General features: G+C 36.9%; 2 protein-coding genes across 3 annotated transcripts; one reads left to right on the top strand and one right to left on the bottom strand.

The window, feature by feature from the left end:
- Positions 1–280: 280 nt before the first annotated feature.
- LOC110049378 (ADP-ribosylation factor-like protein 6) lies at positions 281–6,866 on the bottom strand. The gene is made up of 8 exons (XM_020755170.2): positions 6,655–6,866; positions 6,473–6,534; positions 5,548–5,616; positions 5,033–5,127; positions 3,542–3,618; positions 2,719–2,771; positions 2,050–2,105; positions 281–1,493 (listed from the first exon to the last, which is right to left on the bottom strand). Exons 1-8 carry the CDS (start codon positions 6,775–6,777, stop codon positions 1,474–1,476), a joined length of 555 nt encoding a protein of 184 aa, XP_020610829.1. The 5' UTR covers positions 6,778–6,866; the 3' UTR covers positions 281–1,473.
- LOC110049373 (AFG1-like ATPase) lies at positions 6,860–18,636 on the top strand. 2 transcript variants are annotated; one of them, XM_089283098.1, is made up of 14 exons: positions 6,860–7,000; positions 8,412–8,602; positions 8,801–8,861; positions 9,401–9,502; positions 11,295–11,428; positions 12,617–12,716; positions 13,322–13,380; positions 13,839–13,890; positions 14,027–14,057; positions 14,248–14,318; positions 14,918–15,033; positions 15,405–15,545; positions 15,899–16,015; positions 16,785–18,636. In XM_089283098.1, exons 1-14 carry the CDS (start codon positions 6,910–6,912, stop codon positions 16,929–16,931), a joined length of 1,413 nt encoding a protein of 470 aa, XP_089139224.1. In that variant the 5' UTR covers positions 6,860–6,909; the 3' UTR covers positions 16,932–18,636. The 2 variants fall into 2 exon arrangements, with proteins under 2 accessions (XP_089139224.1, XP_089139223.1); XM_089283097.1 differs by having other exon boundaries at positions 14,915–15,033.
- Positions 18,637–18,753: the final 117 nt, after the last annotated feature.

Raw genomic sequence — 18,753 nt, 5'->3', positions numbered from 1 at the left:
TCTTCAAGGTAAAGTTGTAAATATTGGTCCCTCGATCATTTTTTCGAATACAGGTTTTAAAGCGAGCTAAGATTTATGGCTGTCAAATATGAGTAAATTTAAGCCTGCTCGTAAGAGCCACGATCAAGAAATAAAAATTTTACAAAACAACGCTTATCCAGAAAAAGCGCCAAATTTATATTCTTACCTATGTGGATTTCAGTTAGAGGGTAGAACGAAAAACTAGCTTTTGACTGAAACATCGGCGAATTGAAGAGAAAATAGCAAAAATACGCGTAGGTGAAGAAAAGCTAATTTTAATTTCATTTATTTTTTCTATGATAGAAACATTGAGCTCATCGTCTATAAATAGTGAACTGTAAACGATGGTATGGCCAAGCTAATTCACTGATTTACAATACACTGCAGCAAGTTAAAAATTTACTTTTTACATTTACTTTCTTTCAAGTCTTCTGGCGCTTGGTTTACAACTTAAAACCTTCCCCGTGAAGCACAACAGCAAATGCGCATGACAGTGTCACGCGCTCTTTTTACACTGCTTCCAGTTACCAGGGTACCTTGCGCCGTAAAATTCTTGCACAACCAGTTGCAGGCACACCTGTCCGATAGCGTCATCAGAATGACGTCACATTCGATCAAGTTGCTTAGCAACAGCTCTCACGGAATCTCAACTGACAGAGACAGAATGATAGGTCTCAGTCTCCTGAATAACTGTGCCACTACGCACACTGTGACCTGATATCTAGTAAACATTTACACTGTAGCATACACAGGTTAAAAAGTTCAGGCCAGGGGCGCTTTCCACCCGATGAAAAATTTGAATTTCCAGAATTTCCAGTGACAAATGGAACAGCATGTTTTCTAGAATTCCCAGAAAAGAGGTCAACTTTGCAAGCTATACCCAAATTTTCAGACATTTCTAACGTGAAACTTCTGTTCCATTTAATCTTCCTCCTGGAATTTTCGGTTGAATCGGAAGCTTAAATGCTTTTCGGAATTAAACAATTTCTAGATTTTCTGGAAACTTTTCAGGAAAATGTCTGAACCATTTTCCCCTATTTTAATTTTTTTGGAAATTTTGAATGGAAAGGGCCCCAGAAGAGGACAAAAGTCCTGTACTTAAGCTAGCTGCCACCCGTGGCAGGTGTTATGAGTTTTTATCATACACTCATGTATGTACACTATACAATATTGCTCAACAGTGACCCTTGACAGTTTGTCAGATGGTGGTAAACCGTTTAGTTTAAATCATTAAGAGTCTCTCAAATTCTTTTAGCTCGTCAGAATTTTTATCTCACAGCTTCAGGAGGGAAATTTGAACGGATAGTGAGCTGAAAGGATGCCTGTCTAGGTGACTAATTGCACATTTACATTGAAGTCACATAAATATTAGGCTAAGACTATGATAAAAACAAAATGGTGTGCTATTAAACTCTGTTCAAAGACAATCGTATTGTAATGTGCGCCATTATTTCACGAGGAGCTGATCTGATCTGGAAAACAAAAGAAACTAAAAATTAACTTATTTGCTGCTATAGAGTGGTTTACAATTGAGTGTCGAAAGTATTTAGACAATTACTTTGGTTTTGGTTTTGGTTTTACTTCGGTTTGAGACTGGCTGAGTAGTCTAATTGGTAAGTAATTGGTTTGGTTTTGGTTTTACGACAGTCGATTGAAAACCGCTCTAACTTACAGGCTTTAGCATTTGCATTCCCCCTACTCTCTGGGGGACACACAACCTCATTCCCTGAGTCACTCCTCTCCCAAAAAGAAACCCTTGGAATGTTCAATGTTAGGGTGGGTAGCAAAGGGGGTTGGGGAGGGTGATTCCATTTCACAGCTCAATTTTAACAAAAGCTACACGTCACATTGTTAAAAACAGCTAGATCAGTTTTCAATTGAGTGTCATGAAACCAAAACCAAACCAGTTACTTACCAATTAGACTACTCAGTCAATCTCAAACCGTAGTAAAACCAAAACCAAAGTACATGTAATTTTCTGGTTACTTTCGACACTCAGTAAATCAGTAAAAATGCACTACTTCTTACCTGTAAGCCAGTTAACTCCAGCTTCGAGTCCTTCTCCAGTAAGTGCATTGCTAGCACTGTAATAAGAAGCACACTACAGGTGAGAAAATCTACCTCGCTTGGATTATTCTCTTAAAAGTCATTTTATTTACAACCCTTTTATAGCTCAAACTGTAATAAAATTAAAATGTTAACATCATTACATTATAGAGAGATCGAATTGTTTCACCTATAAAGCAATCTTTATCGTAACCTGTCTGATTATGATGAATACTATTAGGTGACACAATTTTAATTCTTGAAACAATTTTCTGTTGGACATTATCTATTCCACAAAGCTCACAGTTTTCCTCGAACTGCACTCTTGGAAAAACTGTCCTCTTCTCAGAACAGATAATGTCTGAGCATATTTTTGTGCCAAATGGAGGAAATGGTTTAGTATCAAATTTCATCAAATTTGATGAAAAGCTATCAACTTCTGTCCTTTAAATCCTGCACCTCTTCCCAAAAATAAACTGTTCTATTTACCTCTGTGGAATATTCTTGTTCAATTTATTTGTATATTTGGTAACATTTATCAATACAACATGTTTAGGAACAGAACTTTCACTGTTCCTTTAATTAATTAATAGACAATCTGTTACTATCTGATGGTAATACCCATGCTGCCTGTATACAAGCGCAACTTACCATATATGCCAAGGTTTATTTTTTATGGAATCTAAATGCATTAGTTGGGTACACTAGAAATGAAATAAAGGTATAATTTTATTAATATCAAAGCTATCAAATATTTCAGCTATTAAATAAATTATATATCTACTAAGGAAATGTGGTTAAATGCAATTTAAGCTAAGTTAAATGCAAAACAATGCTGGTCAGCGGCCTCCCCTGTTGTGGACATGCGCAGTGGTTGGGGTTTGCAGGGGGTCACGTGGTCTTACAGCTCGGCTTTTGAGGTCAGCTCATTCTCACGTGCATTCTTGCCTTTTCAACTGTGCTTGGCGACTTTGCTCCATGCCCTCTCTCCCTTTCTGGTAAGTATGAGGTAGGTATCATGGTTCCACTGTTTTTTGTAGTGTGATGGTGCCTGGTGTTTGCTGCTCACAGGGTTGTCATGGTTACTCTATGCACCCAGCTCTTGTGCTCGAGGCTCCACTATCTTTCCAGGCACCTTCCCCAAGCTCATCTATTGTTGATGAGTTTAATTAAATATAAATTTGATTTCATTGTACTGTACTCCTCAACTGATTTCTTGACTAATCAATATAATATAAATCAAAATATCATTTTTAAGCCTTGAATGGTAGATCAATATTCTGATAGTTCCTTAAAAATCATGAACATATTAATTTGTTTTGATTTGTACAAAATGTATCTGATTCAAGTGGCAAAACAAGCCTAAATTACACGTATAAAAAATAACAAAATACTATGCAATGTACTAATGAATATGATTGAATAACTTACAGTGGTCAATTACTCTATTACTGGACTTCCTTTAATATCCTACCTCAACAGGAGTGATAGCATCAGCGCAATCCATTTTATTGGCAAAAAATAGAATAGGTATCCTCTTCTTTTCAATCTCTGGAGAGAAATTAATGTAGACATAAGACATACACATACACATGCAGTGTCAAAACACCTACTGCTACAACATGTTGTTTCAGAAGTTATCATTACCCCTCCCACAAGGTTTTTTTTTTGTTTGAACCCCCCCCCCTCCCCCTTCCCCCATACCCCTGGAAATTCCAGTTTGGTTTCATATTTAATTTCTTTTAAAAATTTTGGCTCTTGAGACTCCCTTTCCCCTTGCAATTCTTAGGAACCCCCCTTGGGGTGGGTATGGATCAGACTGTGGGCAGTCTCTCTAGTAACCAACTTGGAACCAACTTGTTTAATACCGAATCTATGTTGTATTAGTAGAATTCTACTAGTATACTAATGCAAATGCTGTAATCTGATTGGCTGAGCCATTGAACACTATCAGCCATTAGTGTGCAGTGGCTGGAGGTCGCCTAGGAAATGTTGACGTTTTTTTCGTTTTTTCAAAGTTTTGGAGGGAAATTTTGATGCAAATGAATAATTAAATTCCTGAGAAGTCTAAACAAAGGACATTTACAGTTTATTGACTTTTAAAAAGTTGAAATTATTGAAAATACTGATGTGTACGCACACACAACTTCAATTGTAAACAGTCCATCCGAGCGATCTTTTTCAGGTGCAAAGTTTACTAATACATCAAGAAATAACTGGCCTTTGGCCTCATCAACTATCACTTCATAGAAATAGCGAGCTCATAATCTAATTGTTAAATAGAAAATAGGGTTAAGCAAACTAAGACACATCTGATGATAAACTACAGACTGAGGTGTCATACTCTAAAAAGTGCAACAGATAACAGCTGAAAGCAGTTTCACGCTGCTCGGTCAAATGGCTCTACTCTACTTTAAAGTCCTCCTAACACGGTAAACCACAGCCCTTCAAAAACAAATGTGAAGCATAAAACTAAAAAACAAGATCGAAATTCAAAATAAAATGGCAAATGTAAATGTCACAAACTGCAGGAGTCGAACAGTAGGAGACAAGCTTTACAACAGAGTTTGGTGTGCGCTCCATGCCATTTATAAAGTTTACTGACAGATGGTGTGTCATAATATACCAGTACACAATGTAAAGTGTACCCTGTACTGTTTTCCCATGAAAACTGAATGTTCATTTATTATTAAAAGGTTATTTGAAAAAAATTGATTACATACTGCTGTGTGCTGAGGGAACAAAATTAACTAAGGTTACTAATCTTAAGGTGAAAAAGATTGTTCAAGTTCATGCAGAAATGTTGTCATTTCCAGCGAACAACATCTGATGTTTTGTGTTGCCACAGAATCACTAGGCTGTTACAATGAACACAACAACAGAGACAATTATAAATGCTCAACTGGTTTATGAATATGCTACAACATATATATACATTAATTCACTATTTTCTGATAAATCATACCTGAATGCTTTAATAAAAGTTCTAACTCTTCTCTTGCTACTGCTATTCGTAGTCGATCGCTACTGTCCAGTACAAATATTACAGCTTGAGCATTTCTAATCAATGGAAGTCAGAGAGATAAAGTTAACATTGACTTCAATTCTGTTTATTTCACTATCTTTTGCTTTATTTAAAATTAAACTTGTCAGTTCTTGAGTGAGTTAATTGCCAACTACTGTGTATAGTGCAGTTCTAGGAAATATCCATGCCCATCCCATGGAAGGTGAATAGAAATCCCAAGAGGGTGGGGGGGGGGGGGGGAGGGGTTAAAAGCAAATATTTTCGAAGGACAGTATGGAGCTAAACGGGAACTTCCATAGGGGTGAGGGAGTTCAAAGTAAAAAACCTCCCATGAGAGGGGCATGGTCCATATTTTCTGGAACAAGACATACATACTAACTATTTAGTAAACAAACAAAAACTATATATTTGAAATTTACATTGCACAATATACATCATTTTATTCCTAAACTTACTGATAGTAATGTTCCCATAGATTTCTATATCTTCCTTGACCAGACATGTCAAATACAGTAAAGTTAAGACTAAAAAAAGGAAGAAAAGATAAGTACAATGAATATTGGTACAGGTGTTGTATAACAGTATAATTGTAAATAAACATAGAGCTATTTTAGTTAATCTTAAAAATGGCGGTCTCCCCCAATCACAAATTCACCCGGAAGAGATGTCTGAAATTCAAAAGCTATTAATGCAGGTTACACAGAGATTTTGATTGGTTGAATTTTAAAATATATTTCCTATAATCATGAGTGAAAAATTTCAGCGAAGACTGCAAATATTTGAAATTCAATTAATTACAGCTCACACAGAGTTCAAATATACCACAAATATTGTATCATAATTTTATAAGTATAAGAAGATGAACTTAGTTAATTCTACTTTGAATAATATCACGGATGTAGCGTCAACATGGAAGGTGCATGCATGATAAGTTGCAAGTTAATTAACTCTACCAGTGAACCAACGACTGAATATATGATCAGCCAACTGGCTTGCACCTGCTCGCCCTGATTGGCCCATCCGTGTGCTCACACTTTCCTGTTTAATTGTTTGCCACAGAGATCGCCCTTTAATTACCCCTGGCAGATGCAGATGGTAATACTGTCGCATCCCGCCTTAAACAGCCTTTTAGCAAACACACATTATACGCCCCCTCCTTCCCACAGTGTAGCTCGACAAGATCAGGTTAAAACCAAGAAATATACATGCATGTATCCCAGGTTCATTTTTTTTGTTTTTTAAGTTACAACAAAGAAGATCTAAGTATTTCAGATCTAAGAATGATCAAGTACATTTCAGAAATTAAGCTTAAACAGGAAATAAACTTATAGCAGACTGAAAAATATATATTAAGCGTCTTTAAATTAAAATAACACTGACCTTTGAGATATAAACTTTTCTACTGTGAACCCAACAGTAGGAACAATATCTTGCGCCTGACACTTAGTAAAGAGAGGTACATTAACCATGTAAAGATTGCCGTGCGTTAATGAGAGAATTGATTTACTGCAACCACATCAATTCATGTCTGCCAGCGGCCATGCCATAAGTTCTTCACTTACCTTGTCAGGTTTAAGCTTATTTATGATTGAGGTTTTTCCACTGTTATCGAGTCCTATACAAAGGACATTAAGTTCCTTCTTTTTTAAGCCCAACAACCTCCCCAGCCTGTCGAAAAACCCCATGATCGCCTATATTTGCAGCTCGACGCTCAAAAATAATTGTTTTTGGAAACTAAACGAGCTCTTTGTAACCACGCGCAACGCAATCGCAACCGCAGAGGACCGGAAACTACATAGGTTGACGTCATACAAGAAATGGCGGCTTCGAGATGTAGTTTTAGACGAAATTTTGTCCGTGTTTCGATCAAGATTTGTAGGAGATCTTCGACGTTAACCGGAACAGCTAGTAAGTATATTGGTTATTATACGTCTATGCGTGATAATAAGATCGAAATTCCTTTTAAACTTGCTCTGGTATTGCCTGGTATTGCGCATTTGTACGCAGGGCCCATAACGAAATTGCATATTTCCCGCAGTTCCCGGATATTTCCACTTCAACTGCCGGGTTAGAGTCTCAAGATTTTCGCAGATAATTCTTTGCACAAGAACAGCGTTTCTCAGTGCTTCCTAGAATTGTATTTCCTTTTCTTACATTTTTCTGTAACAAGATTCACTGTTTAATAATCAAAGTTTTAATTAAGTGCGACCTGTGACCTGTGACCTGTGACCTGTGACCTGTGACCTGTGTCCTGTGGGGGATGATTAAGTTAGTTTAGTTAAGTTAGCCATCCATCAAAAGCTCATGATCACCAAAGTTACTATCAAGCCAGGTCTTGGTAATAGCGACAACATCAAATTATTGTAATTTTTATAATTTTACGAGGTGATTTGTTTTTATATGGGGTCACATAACTCTTTTAGAAGTTATCCTTATTGCTTGTTTTTTTGTTGTTTGTTGTTTTGTATATCTGCCATTAAATTGTAATAAATAAATAAATAAATAAATAAATAAATATTCCTTCTATTCAGTACAGATTCAGGACTGACCTGCTGTACATGTAGTCATTCAAAAATCAACACTTGCAAAAATAGTTCTTTCACACGAAAAAATTTGTTTAGTTTGTTACTTGGTGAATTGTACATGAATCATATCATACCATGATAAGTTTTCTTTCTTCAAAATCCACTTTGGAAGTTCTGTAGTGCTGGGAACCTACTGTTGTGACAGGTAACATGCCAATTTCACTACCTGTTGAGTTCACTACGTTCGAGTTCACTACCCACAACTGCCAGTTCGCTACCTATTTCATGCTCATTCGCTACTATTGATAAAACTAAAACTTCACAAAACAAAAATATATAGACGTAAGATTTTGTGCAAGATTATTCCTCATTCTTTCATCGACTCCCAAGCCATACTTGGTTAGGTGAGGGAGCAAACTCAGCCTATGGATAGCGAACATGTAGTGAACTCGGATATAGTGAACTTGAGAAGTAGTGAAGCTGGCGTAAACCCCTTGTGACATGGTCAACATCATATTGATGAGGTTCCAGTGTGCAGTTATGTAGCTATTTATTGTCAGTGTAATTGTATTGGCCATTGAAGAATTGGGCATAATTGATTCTTATGAGTGGTAGCTGTGAATTAATAGTTTTATGGCTTCACTGTAATCAATAATTCATTGTCTAGTTAAGGAGTGATGCATGACCATTTTTGAACAACAACAGAAAATGTACAGTTAACTAGGACTTGTTATAATGGTCAATTGGTTATGGTCTGTAAGCTTGTCACGTTACACTGGATTACCTACTTTCAGATGACTTCCTTGGTACTCAAAGTTCACATACTGTTAGCCAAGAGGCAGGCCCTCTTAAAAAGTATGATGAAACAGTCAGGAGCGGAAAGCTGAAACTTGACAGATATCAACGGCAGATTGTTGAGCATCTACAAAGATTGCATGATGATGTAGTTAACTATCAGCCAACTAGTTCTGGGTTTTTTAGTAAGGTAGGGAGCTTGGTACTTTTTAAAAAAATTCTGAATTTACATTATGCCTGATGATCTCTACTTAGACAGATTTTTCTTTCATGCAAATCAGCTAGGGCGAGGCAATATCAATGACAATTTTTTCAACTTAGGGTGGTCTTTTAAATTACCCATGAACTGTACATTATCATGGTAATTTTTCTTTATTTTGTTTGTTAGTTTTTTAGAGTCAATAGCAAACAAAAAGCCCCTGTTGGTCTTTATCTTCATGGCAGTGTAGGTAGGTAATAATGTGTATTCTTGCTCTAAAGCTTTGTAATTCTCTCTTCCTCCTTTTGGCTCGTCTTCCCTCCCTCTCTCCTTCTTTCTGTCCCTCTAAGTTTCCTCCTACTTGAACTGCTCACCCTTGATGGTAAACTCAATATTTTTTGGGAGATGATCACTTATAAGGCATTATCCAAACTAATGACTAGTGCCACCTAAAGATTAGTTGTAACTCTGTACCCCTTAGGCATAGGAAGTGGCCTGTTACCCTCATGGGAGGTGTACTGTTGGTGGTAGTACCCTAAAATGGGAGGTGTTTGAAGAGTCATAGGTGATGCCCCCTGAGTACTAGTCTTATGAAATGTGTCCTATAGCAGGAGGATGTTCCCATGTGGGAAATATTCTTTTATAAGTTGTACTCCCCCCAATCCCTATGGCAGGGACCTTTTTTATGGATTGTGTGTCTTGAAAGCAATTTCAATATATGGCCCACTTAGAGAAATGCATGTCCCACCTGAAGGTTTTAAAATATTGCATAAATTGTATTTGTTTAAGGCTGTGGCAAGACAATGTTGATGGATTTATTTTATGATGAAATTCCTGTGGAAAAGAAACAAAGAGTTCACTTTCATTCATTCATGTTGGATGTTCACTCAAGTATGTAGAAATTCAGTCTTCAGCTATATTCCTGTTTTGACAAATGTTTCATTAACAATTATTCAACAAGCGTGTGTTGGATATGAGATTGTAGACAGCCAATGTGCGTAGCACCAAGTTGGCTGTTAAGGACACTAGACAAAGGTCAATTTTGATTAGTTAATAATTGTCTCTTTATCTTAGTTACGAACGTAGTTACAATGTTGACTTCTTTTTTATTGGTTTTGTAATCGGACCTTTAAGCGTCACCACGCGCATATAAAAGCTGAGTTAGCGTCCCTTTAAAGTAGTTTTTCTTTCCATCTCGTTTGGTCTTGTCAACCTTGAACTCTTGATGTTTTTTGATTTCCTAACCCTTGGCTCAAGCGGGACCAATATGTGAGTACCTTTGTCATTTTGGTTAGGTTACGTTTTTTATAGCTATGGGTGAAGGAATACATAGAAAGATTTGTACAATATTAATTGATTTATAATTGTCTAAATTAGAAAGTGTTCGGAACGTTACTAGAGTGAACACCCACCTTTTAGGCTCGAAAGCATTGAGCTGTTAATTAGTCCCTTTTGTTGTTTACTTCTGTGATTGAATCTTATTTAGTATCTTAGCGTAGTATTTACGCTGGCTATTTTTGATGTATTGTTATTCAATTTCGTTATGTTGTCGATTCCAAATCGTTAGTTTGTCTCGTGTAAGTTTTGACTATTTGTTATGCAACTTTTCTGCTAAATTGAAAGAAATTCGTTACATATTGTTATTTCAGTTTACGATCGTTTATGTTGATGTAATAAATCGCCGATAACCGTCAACTTTGGTTTTCTGTGGTTTACTTGTCTACCCTTGAAGACGACCTGTAAAGTAGTCCCACCCACTAGTTTGTCGCGACACGCCTAGAGCTTGTTTTGTTTCGTCTCGTTTTGGAATTTGCCAGTCGCTGCAGACGTTACATTGGCTATAATCATCTCATATCCAGCAAACGCAAGTGGAATAATTTTTTTTTCTTAAAAACACCCCAAAATAGAGAAAACTTAACTAAAATAAAAGTAAAGATGCCCCAAAAATTATGCGTACACTTACCACATTTGTAGAGCATGGTATAATCCATGATGGCTAAGCCAATGAAAACTCTCGAATTGCATTATACAGTGATCCAGTTTTTAATATTAATAATAATTATTTCTGTGAAACATTTCATTAGTCTTTGAGTATTTATTTCTATATTTTGTTATACAATATTAAACATGCAGGTAAAGTCTGCATACGAGCCAAGTGGCCAATCAGGCCTGCGCTTACAGTATCTCTGGTTTCTGTAGCATGAAGCAACTAGCAGTAATTCCATCCCCCCCCCCCCCCCTGGACGGGATGAAAGTCCATCACAGGGTTACCCCCAGCATTAATTTCGCCGGTACCCATTTATGCACCTGGGTGGAGAGAGGCACTGTGAGAGTAAAGTGTCTTAATTGCCAACAAGAAATGAGTAAAACAGTTATGAGTGCTAAAAGTGAAAACCTTTGACTTGGAAACTGTAATATCAGTGCGAGGTTCCAATTTATTTATAAATATTTCTCTTCAGTTTTTGTTGAGTTCCTCTACATGATACTATCATTCTATGTTATACCGTCCAGCAGTTTGCTTAAATATGCTCTGAACCAAATTTTACTTGGCTATTTTCTTGGTGTTATATCGTCAATCTGTGAACGGTCAATTGGAGCAAATATTTTTTTTATATGGGCTGTGTTGTAAATAACCAAGAATTTTATTTAGGAGATCTTGTTCAAAGAGCTTTGTCTTGTGCAGGTATCCACAAGTTTAAAGCCAGACTTCCTCCACGAGACCCTAAGTCCATAAGAGCCCAGCCATATGATCCTATTCCTCCAGTTGCTGAACAGATCAGCTCTAAGTGGTGGCTTTTATGTTTTGATGAGTTCCAGGTAACATTTTAAAGTCATTCCACTGAAATGGAACCTGCACTGAGATTTTTGTGAAACTTTACCTATTGATTGTTTATATTATAGGGACTTATATTCTGAAATAAAAATGAGGGGTCTCCATGTTTGTTTAGGAGCAACAGCACCTTGTTTATACCCATATAAATCCTTATAATAGCACCATGATTGTCGTCACAATTGCTTGCTAAATTCACGTTTCCGACGATTGCTTTTTGTTCCACACTGAGAATTGGTCCATATTTATTTTCCACAGAGAAATTTATTACTCAACTCAAAACAACAGAAAAAAATGAGAGGTCACCATACTCGCTTGCGAGAAAATGACGATTTACCTCTATGGCAAGGTCCAGCTGTAAACAAAAAGCCGCCATATTTTAATGCGCGCGCACTAATCACGCGTGAAATTATGCGCAGTAAGGATGCGCAATGCAATACTGGGGAATGACCTTAATTAATATGTAACATCACAGGCAGGGCTGTCAATAAGGGCAGTAACCCATAACAACCGCTGGAGTATGTTTGATAGGCCCTTCATGTTAAGAAGGGTGAACCTAATGCATATTTGCATGCCTATATTTCTGCTACTAGATAATTGATTGTAAGAAAATTAATAAGAAATTAATACAAAAATTGCACTAGCAAACTGATGAGGATGTGGACATTTTAATGAAACAATTAATTCACCTAAAAGGTAGCAAGTTACGGAGTGTGAAGATCAAGGCTAGAATTGACTCAAAATTTAATGACAGCCGTTATAGGAACATTGCATGTTAAAGATAATTGAAATAGCCCCTAATGCATTGTGTGCCTATATTTCTGCTACTAGATAATTGATTGTAAGAAAATTAACAGGAAATTAATACAAAAATTGTAGTAGCAAACTGATGAGGATGTGGACATTTTAATGAAGTGTACCATCGAGAAACATGAAAATTCTAAAGGCTTACATTTGCAAGTTTATTATATTTCTTCGAATTGTCAAATTTCTTAGAATGATTTTTTTGTAAAAAAAAATGTGTACAGAAATTAGTTTTGTGAGAAGTCAGAACTTCGTTCTCCTACAAAATGTAGCAAGCTACACACACTTAAATAGGTGTCATCTGGTGCTGTTTTGTATGTGCTATGTTATTTACTTTGATTGCATCAGCATTCTTTTTTTTTTTTTTGCAGGTAACAGACATTGCTGATGCAATGATACTCAAGAGATTATTCACTGCACTGTTTGAACAAGGAGTTGTAATGATTGCTACATCAAATAGACATCCAGACGGTATGCAGATCTCCAAACTCAGTCTTAGTTCCCAACTGATACAGATCAGATATTAATTAGTACAAAAAAATCATCAATTTAGATATTGTGTTTATGTACTATCAAATTTTCAGAACTAGTATTAGAAGAAATGTATGGCAGTCAGTATTGAGAATTTACAGTTTGAACTTGTAACGGAAAGGGTAAAGTTGCACCCAACTTCCAACTTTGGTTTTGTGTTGCTGAACAGGTTTTATAAAATAACTGAGCTACTACGCACTCTCTTATTGATCGAATATAAACACGGTTGTGACGTTTTGGATTTGCCCATATTTTTGAGAATTATTTTATAAAAGCAATAGTCAGGAGCACTTTTTCCATGTTTACATTAGCCTCATCTAAAAACTTGGGGGCTGGGAGAATTCTTCAAAGTTATGCAAACCCTCAACTATGTCTCGGCTTTAGATAACTGTCTCGAATTCTCCCGACCCTTCTCTTGTTTAGATGAGGCTATGTAAACACGGAAAAAGTGCTCTGTTGCTTAAAAAAATAATGTTGCATTGTTTTAACATGAACACATAACATCTGAATGATTCACTTTGTTGCATAATTTAATTGTTGTTTAGATTTGTACAAAAATGGTCTTCAAAGAAGTAACTTCCTGCCCTTTATACCTATTCTAAAGGTGAGAAACTGGTCCAATCATAGCATTAGGTAAATGGTTACAAACCTCTTTTACTACTTGTACATGATCAGAGAAAATTCAAGAAGATAGAAGAAATTCAAAAGGCAGACCAACCGTTTTCTTGAACTTGCCTTAACAAAATTAAACCTCAAGGAAATTATAGCCAGTTACAAGAGCAAAATCAGTTTGTAGCAATCTTTTGTACTGAAAACTAAGCTCACCTGAGTAGACAGACGTCAGTTCGCATTCCGCTTCCAGTTGCAAGTACAATGATGGAAAATGGTGAGGAGCGAGCTCATGTGTATTCAACTAATGTTTCTTGCAGTACAACGCTAATATAGACTGGACTGATTATGGGTTAAATGTTTGGTAAACTTAATAAATTATATGTATGTACATTATCATGACAGAAAATATTGTGAACACTTAATAAATAACTAAGTATTTGGTCTTTTCAGAAACACTGCAAAGTTCTCAGCCTTGACTCTGGAATAGATTATCGCAGAACGGGTGAGGTCATAATATCTGTTAAATACATCCCAAAATAGGATTTTTTAACCAATTTAAAAAAAAAAGAGCAATTCTGCCTTTCTCAGCAATAAATTGAATTCTAAACTATTACTTTGATTTTTTTTTGAATTTACAGATATGGCTTTCATCGGCAAAGTATTCTTTAGGTATGTGTAATAGTTTTCCCTTTCTGTCTGGTGTATATTAAATTCTTGCTTAAATACTGCCAATGTACCCTGCCACATTTACAGTGTACGATCCCACTCTGTTGTGACATTTTTCTTTTAATATAGATATATACAACTAAAGCTTAATAAATCATACATCAACAGAAAGCTTTTTTTTTTTGTACATCAGCTCTCTTACTCCAGAAACAACTGGTGAATTGGACTGGATATTTGCTACATTGGCTCAACAACAAACGCAAGGTACGTTACTTCAAAGCCTTAGATGACCTTTTGCTGAAAGCAAGTATTAACTTTGTCACAGTGCACACTTTTTAAGGGGTTGTGACACTCGTCCTGACTGGTCCCCAGTCTTCAACTTCATACGGTGTGCAGCATGGGGCAAGGTGGGAGTGCAGGGTGGGATGGGTAGAGAGAAAGTGAGAGAGCAAGACAGTGTCTTTTTCTATTTTCCCTTCCCATCATTCATTGCTCCCCAACCTTGCACTGTGCTGCGTGTTGTATCAAAACGACTGGGGACGAGTCAGACACCAGGCAGTGTTTGTGCAACTTGCCATGGAAAATGTTTTTGCAGGGCAAAAATCTAGCAACAACCAATTAGAATAGAGTAGATCGTCAGTATGGAATACCCGGTATGTTGGCTGCAATCCCAGAGGACTGTCAAACTAAGGAGGAAATTTGATTTAGCATGTGAAGAGAAAGTCCATTTATTCAGGCCAGCTTGACTTATATTGTTGTTCTGTGTCGGTGAAGCAGGGTTGATTCACTGGAAAAGCAATCTTTGTAGAAAAAAAGCCACCGTAACCTTACCAATGTGGTTTGTATTGTTTCACAAACAGAAGACGCTGAATGCAATCCAGGTCCTAAAACAATACAAGTGCTTGGCACAAGAAAGCTAACCGCACCGCGAACTTGTGGAAGAGTCGCTGATTTCATGTTTGAAGAGCTTTGTGCCCAGGTAACCACTAATTAAAACGGATATCACTTGTGTTTTGGCTACTGTTGACCGTAGTTAACATATTTTCCAGTCCTTCAACGCGGGCAATACGATAACATACAACTTTTAAAGTCTTTTTCTTGGTTTTCTGAAGTGCTTAGCCAGTCAAGCGGTAAGGAATCACATGCATTTTATTGGCATGCGCACAGTTGCTGCACACAGGCGCTATTTCCCCGGAGAGCAGTTAGCTTGATTTATGATTGGACAATTGATTGGAAACTAGGGATTAATCGCGTTTAGACCACGTGACCAATTCTGATCAAAATAATCCGACAGAAAAATTCTTAGGACTCTAACCTCTGACAAACTTTAATTTTTTCCTTTTCCCTTAGCCTTTAGGAGCAGCGGATTATTTGGCTTTGTGTGAGAACTTCGATGTTATCATTTTACGAGACATTCCCAGAATGACATTGTTTCAAAAGACAGAGGCCAGGAGATTCATCACCCTCATTGACGCTCTCTATGACAACAGGGTGAGGCAAATATTTAGACTGCCTTGTAGATTTGGTTACATCCTATGTGCTGTTTTCCCGCTTTAAAGCTATGAGTTTATTTGCACCCTAACCTCTTCTCTTTCATTGCACTGATCTGATCGTGTGTATGCGTGGTGGTTTGTTAGATATAAACATTTTGTTTGTATTTACTCCTGAAGTCGATGCATTATTTTATATAAGCACTGACTACAAGCCCTATATTTTTTTTCAGTGGTTTAGTCTGGATAAAAGTGTTTGAGCAGTGCTGAAATTTTACATTAAATTTTATGACAGTGTTGTCTTTCGTAGTTAAATTTGTTTGCTGTAACTAAAGTGTCCTTTAATTTGCCTAGATTCGTCTTATATGTTCAGCCGCGACCTCAGTCGGAGATCTTTTCCTTGCAACTCCTCTAGCCACGAATGATGATGATTTCAAACGAAAACTAATGGACGACCTGGACTTATCAGCTGTAAGCATCTCCGTTTGTTTGTTGGTATTTTTATGTCTCTTTTACTCCTATGTAAGATAATTTGATTTTTGACTGACTTTTATTGTGGTATAAACGAAGTGACAGGTGAAGATGGTTGCTGTGGCAACAACTACTACTAGCAGGGGGCTGCTAGAGGAATGTTTTTCAAGGCCTGAGCTAACACGGCCCTGACCTCGCCACCGCGGCGTTCTCTTAGACCTTGGGGAAAACTCCACTTGCACACAGGGTACATGTTGGAGGGTCGAGGAGAAGTTGAACTGACGGGTGTCTGAAAGTCCACATTAAATAACGTGTGTGTTTTCCTAGAAGATTTACTGCAGGATAGAGAGACTGGCACACTTCTCCCTAGTAATTTCATAAAACTAGCGACCCTTTGTAAGCAATGACTCTCTTCTAGCAGCAAACAAACCGTACTACCACAGTGAACGTAGCCCAGTTTTGCACTCCCTTCCTCTGTCACGCAACGCTACGCTCTCGGGAGAGGTTCCAAGCCTCCCTCCCGAGAGTGTAGCGTTGCGCGACAGACAGGGGAGGGGAGAACTACACGAAAGTGAATGAGAAGATGATCACTCTCCAATCACAAACCATCTTTTCCCGCCTTTAATTCCTTTTAACCATTAACCACACCCAAAAGATACGACTCTGCTAATAAATCTGCTGCCTTCGAAAGTGTTTACGGCATATGATATCTGTGGGGACGATCGCAGTATGTAGCTATGACTGTTCTTCTCCGTTTTGTATTTTACAGTTCGATGCTCATTCAAGCGCCATATTCACGGCCGAGGAAGAAATCTTCGCGTTTGAACGCACCATTTCTCGCCTGACTGAGATGCAAACCGAGCAGTACTGGAAATGGCAAGGCTTCCGTAAATCGTGGGAAGTGTTTAGCAGTTGACACGGGGAAATATTTTATAGTTTAATGCAATTTTAGGAAAGGGGTAGTTTGACTGTGTGGCGGAAAGTCAAATAGACGGATTAATAGTTAAAGCCTTTTTTGAAGATCTGTTTTGAACAAAGCGTCTCTTGTCATAAATCAATGCAGTTTTAAAACTTAAAAGTTTTATAATCCAACAGTTCTATTCAATTTTTTGAGCTTAATATTAAATGTCATATAAGATTCTTTTGACGATTTCAAAGCCAAAACTCGCGCAGGAGAACTTTCCCTCGCTTTTCGCCAAATTCATTGGCAACTTACATCTATTTTGGACATTGTTAAATCGCTTTAATTTAATCTTCTTTTACCTCACACTTTTGCACATTTAATTGGAAAGCTCCGCCACTGTTCTTTGGTATGAATTTTAGATTTATGGACTGGCCAAAGTCAGTCACCTCACCACTGGCCTTCAAAATATACAAAATCAATTTAAATTATTTAAATTAATATATTTTCTTGTCTGAACTAGACATATTTTTCAAGGAGACATGGGTACAAGTATTGGTGGACCCACCATGTTCTCATTAGTTAGAATGAATATTATTAAGATATTTATGGAAATGTTCCATGCATGTCTATATTTCGTGATGCTGGATCATATTTTTTAACGTTGATATTTCGTAACAGGTTTACGTAAGATAAGGTTATTACTGAGGGAAACTTCGCTTTTTACATTAAAGTTTTTCGATCTTGAAACATATTTAAACGGTAAGAATACTGTAGAGTGCAACGCCGATTTTTGAAACCTCAAAAGGTAACGAAAATTGGTTTGAAAAATCAAGTAGTTCTTGAAATCGGAGGTAAAATAACAGTGTTTGACTTGGGGAAAAATATGACTTTTGGTTCGAGTTATCGGAAGGTTCGAAAAATCGAGGGTTCGAGAAACCGGGATTATAATGTATGCATTTTACAATACAAAACGTTATTTCATGTTAATTGGTGATAAGAATGTTTCACAAGAAATGGAAATATTGTAATATTTATTGTGTAATGTATGGTTGTTCTGTTAATGGCCATTTACAGGCAAAGGGTCGAATTTATCTATTATAATTAACCTGTTCAGAACTTTGTTTGTAGTATAATTTTAAATATTTTTTACCTTCCTCTACTAGAGCTGTTTTCAGTTGAGTGTCGTAAAACCAAAACCAAAGTAATCACTGACTAATCACAAAGGACTCAGACAATACAGTGAACCAATCAAAACTCGAAGTAATGACATATAGCTAACGCAAAGCGCGGGAAAACAAGTGCATGTGAATCACGGTTGGGTTTGGGTTTCACTTCTAATTGGAAGAAAAAGTGGCGCGAGTTTTTTAAGCCAATCGTGTCGCGTAGTTGATGCAAAACCGATTAATTTTACTCACTCAAATGAAAACCGCTCCATACAAACACCAGTGAAAAAGTACTCTACATTTTACGAACTGGGGTTTCGACTTTTTTATGTGGGAACATTTTTTTGAATGACAAGGTTGTGGTCATCATTACTTGTGTTGCTCAATAGCTATTCATCAAATTTATTTTATTTTTCGTTTTGACGCACTGTACCATCATCAGGAATTAATATTTCAAAATTCAGGCCGGATCAGATTATAACTACAGATATTTTTGCAATCTTGTACAACATTGGCACGTATCAGAAATAAAAAAAGTTTTGCTCAGAAAATAAGTAATATTTTAAGAAGTTCATTCTGTTGAGATGGAGTGACGTGAGTGCGGTTCTTGGTGTGATAACTTTTTAAGGTTGCCAATATTGAAATCTCCAGTTTCAAGTGAAAAGTGTCAA

The sequence above is a fragment of the Orbicella faveolata genome, unplaced genomic scaffold, assembly GCF_042242905.1.
Source record: "Orbicella faveolata isolate gen_17 unplaced genomic scaffold, um_ofav_v1 contig_12, whole genome shotgun sequence".
Classification (NCBI taxonomy): domain Eukaryota; kingdom Metazoa; phylum Cnidaria; class Anthozoa; order Scleractinia; family Merulinidae; genus Orbicella; species Orbicella faveolata.
Note: the sequence above shows the minus strand (reverse complement) of the source record. Positions and strands in the feature narration are given on the sequence as shown.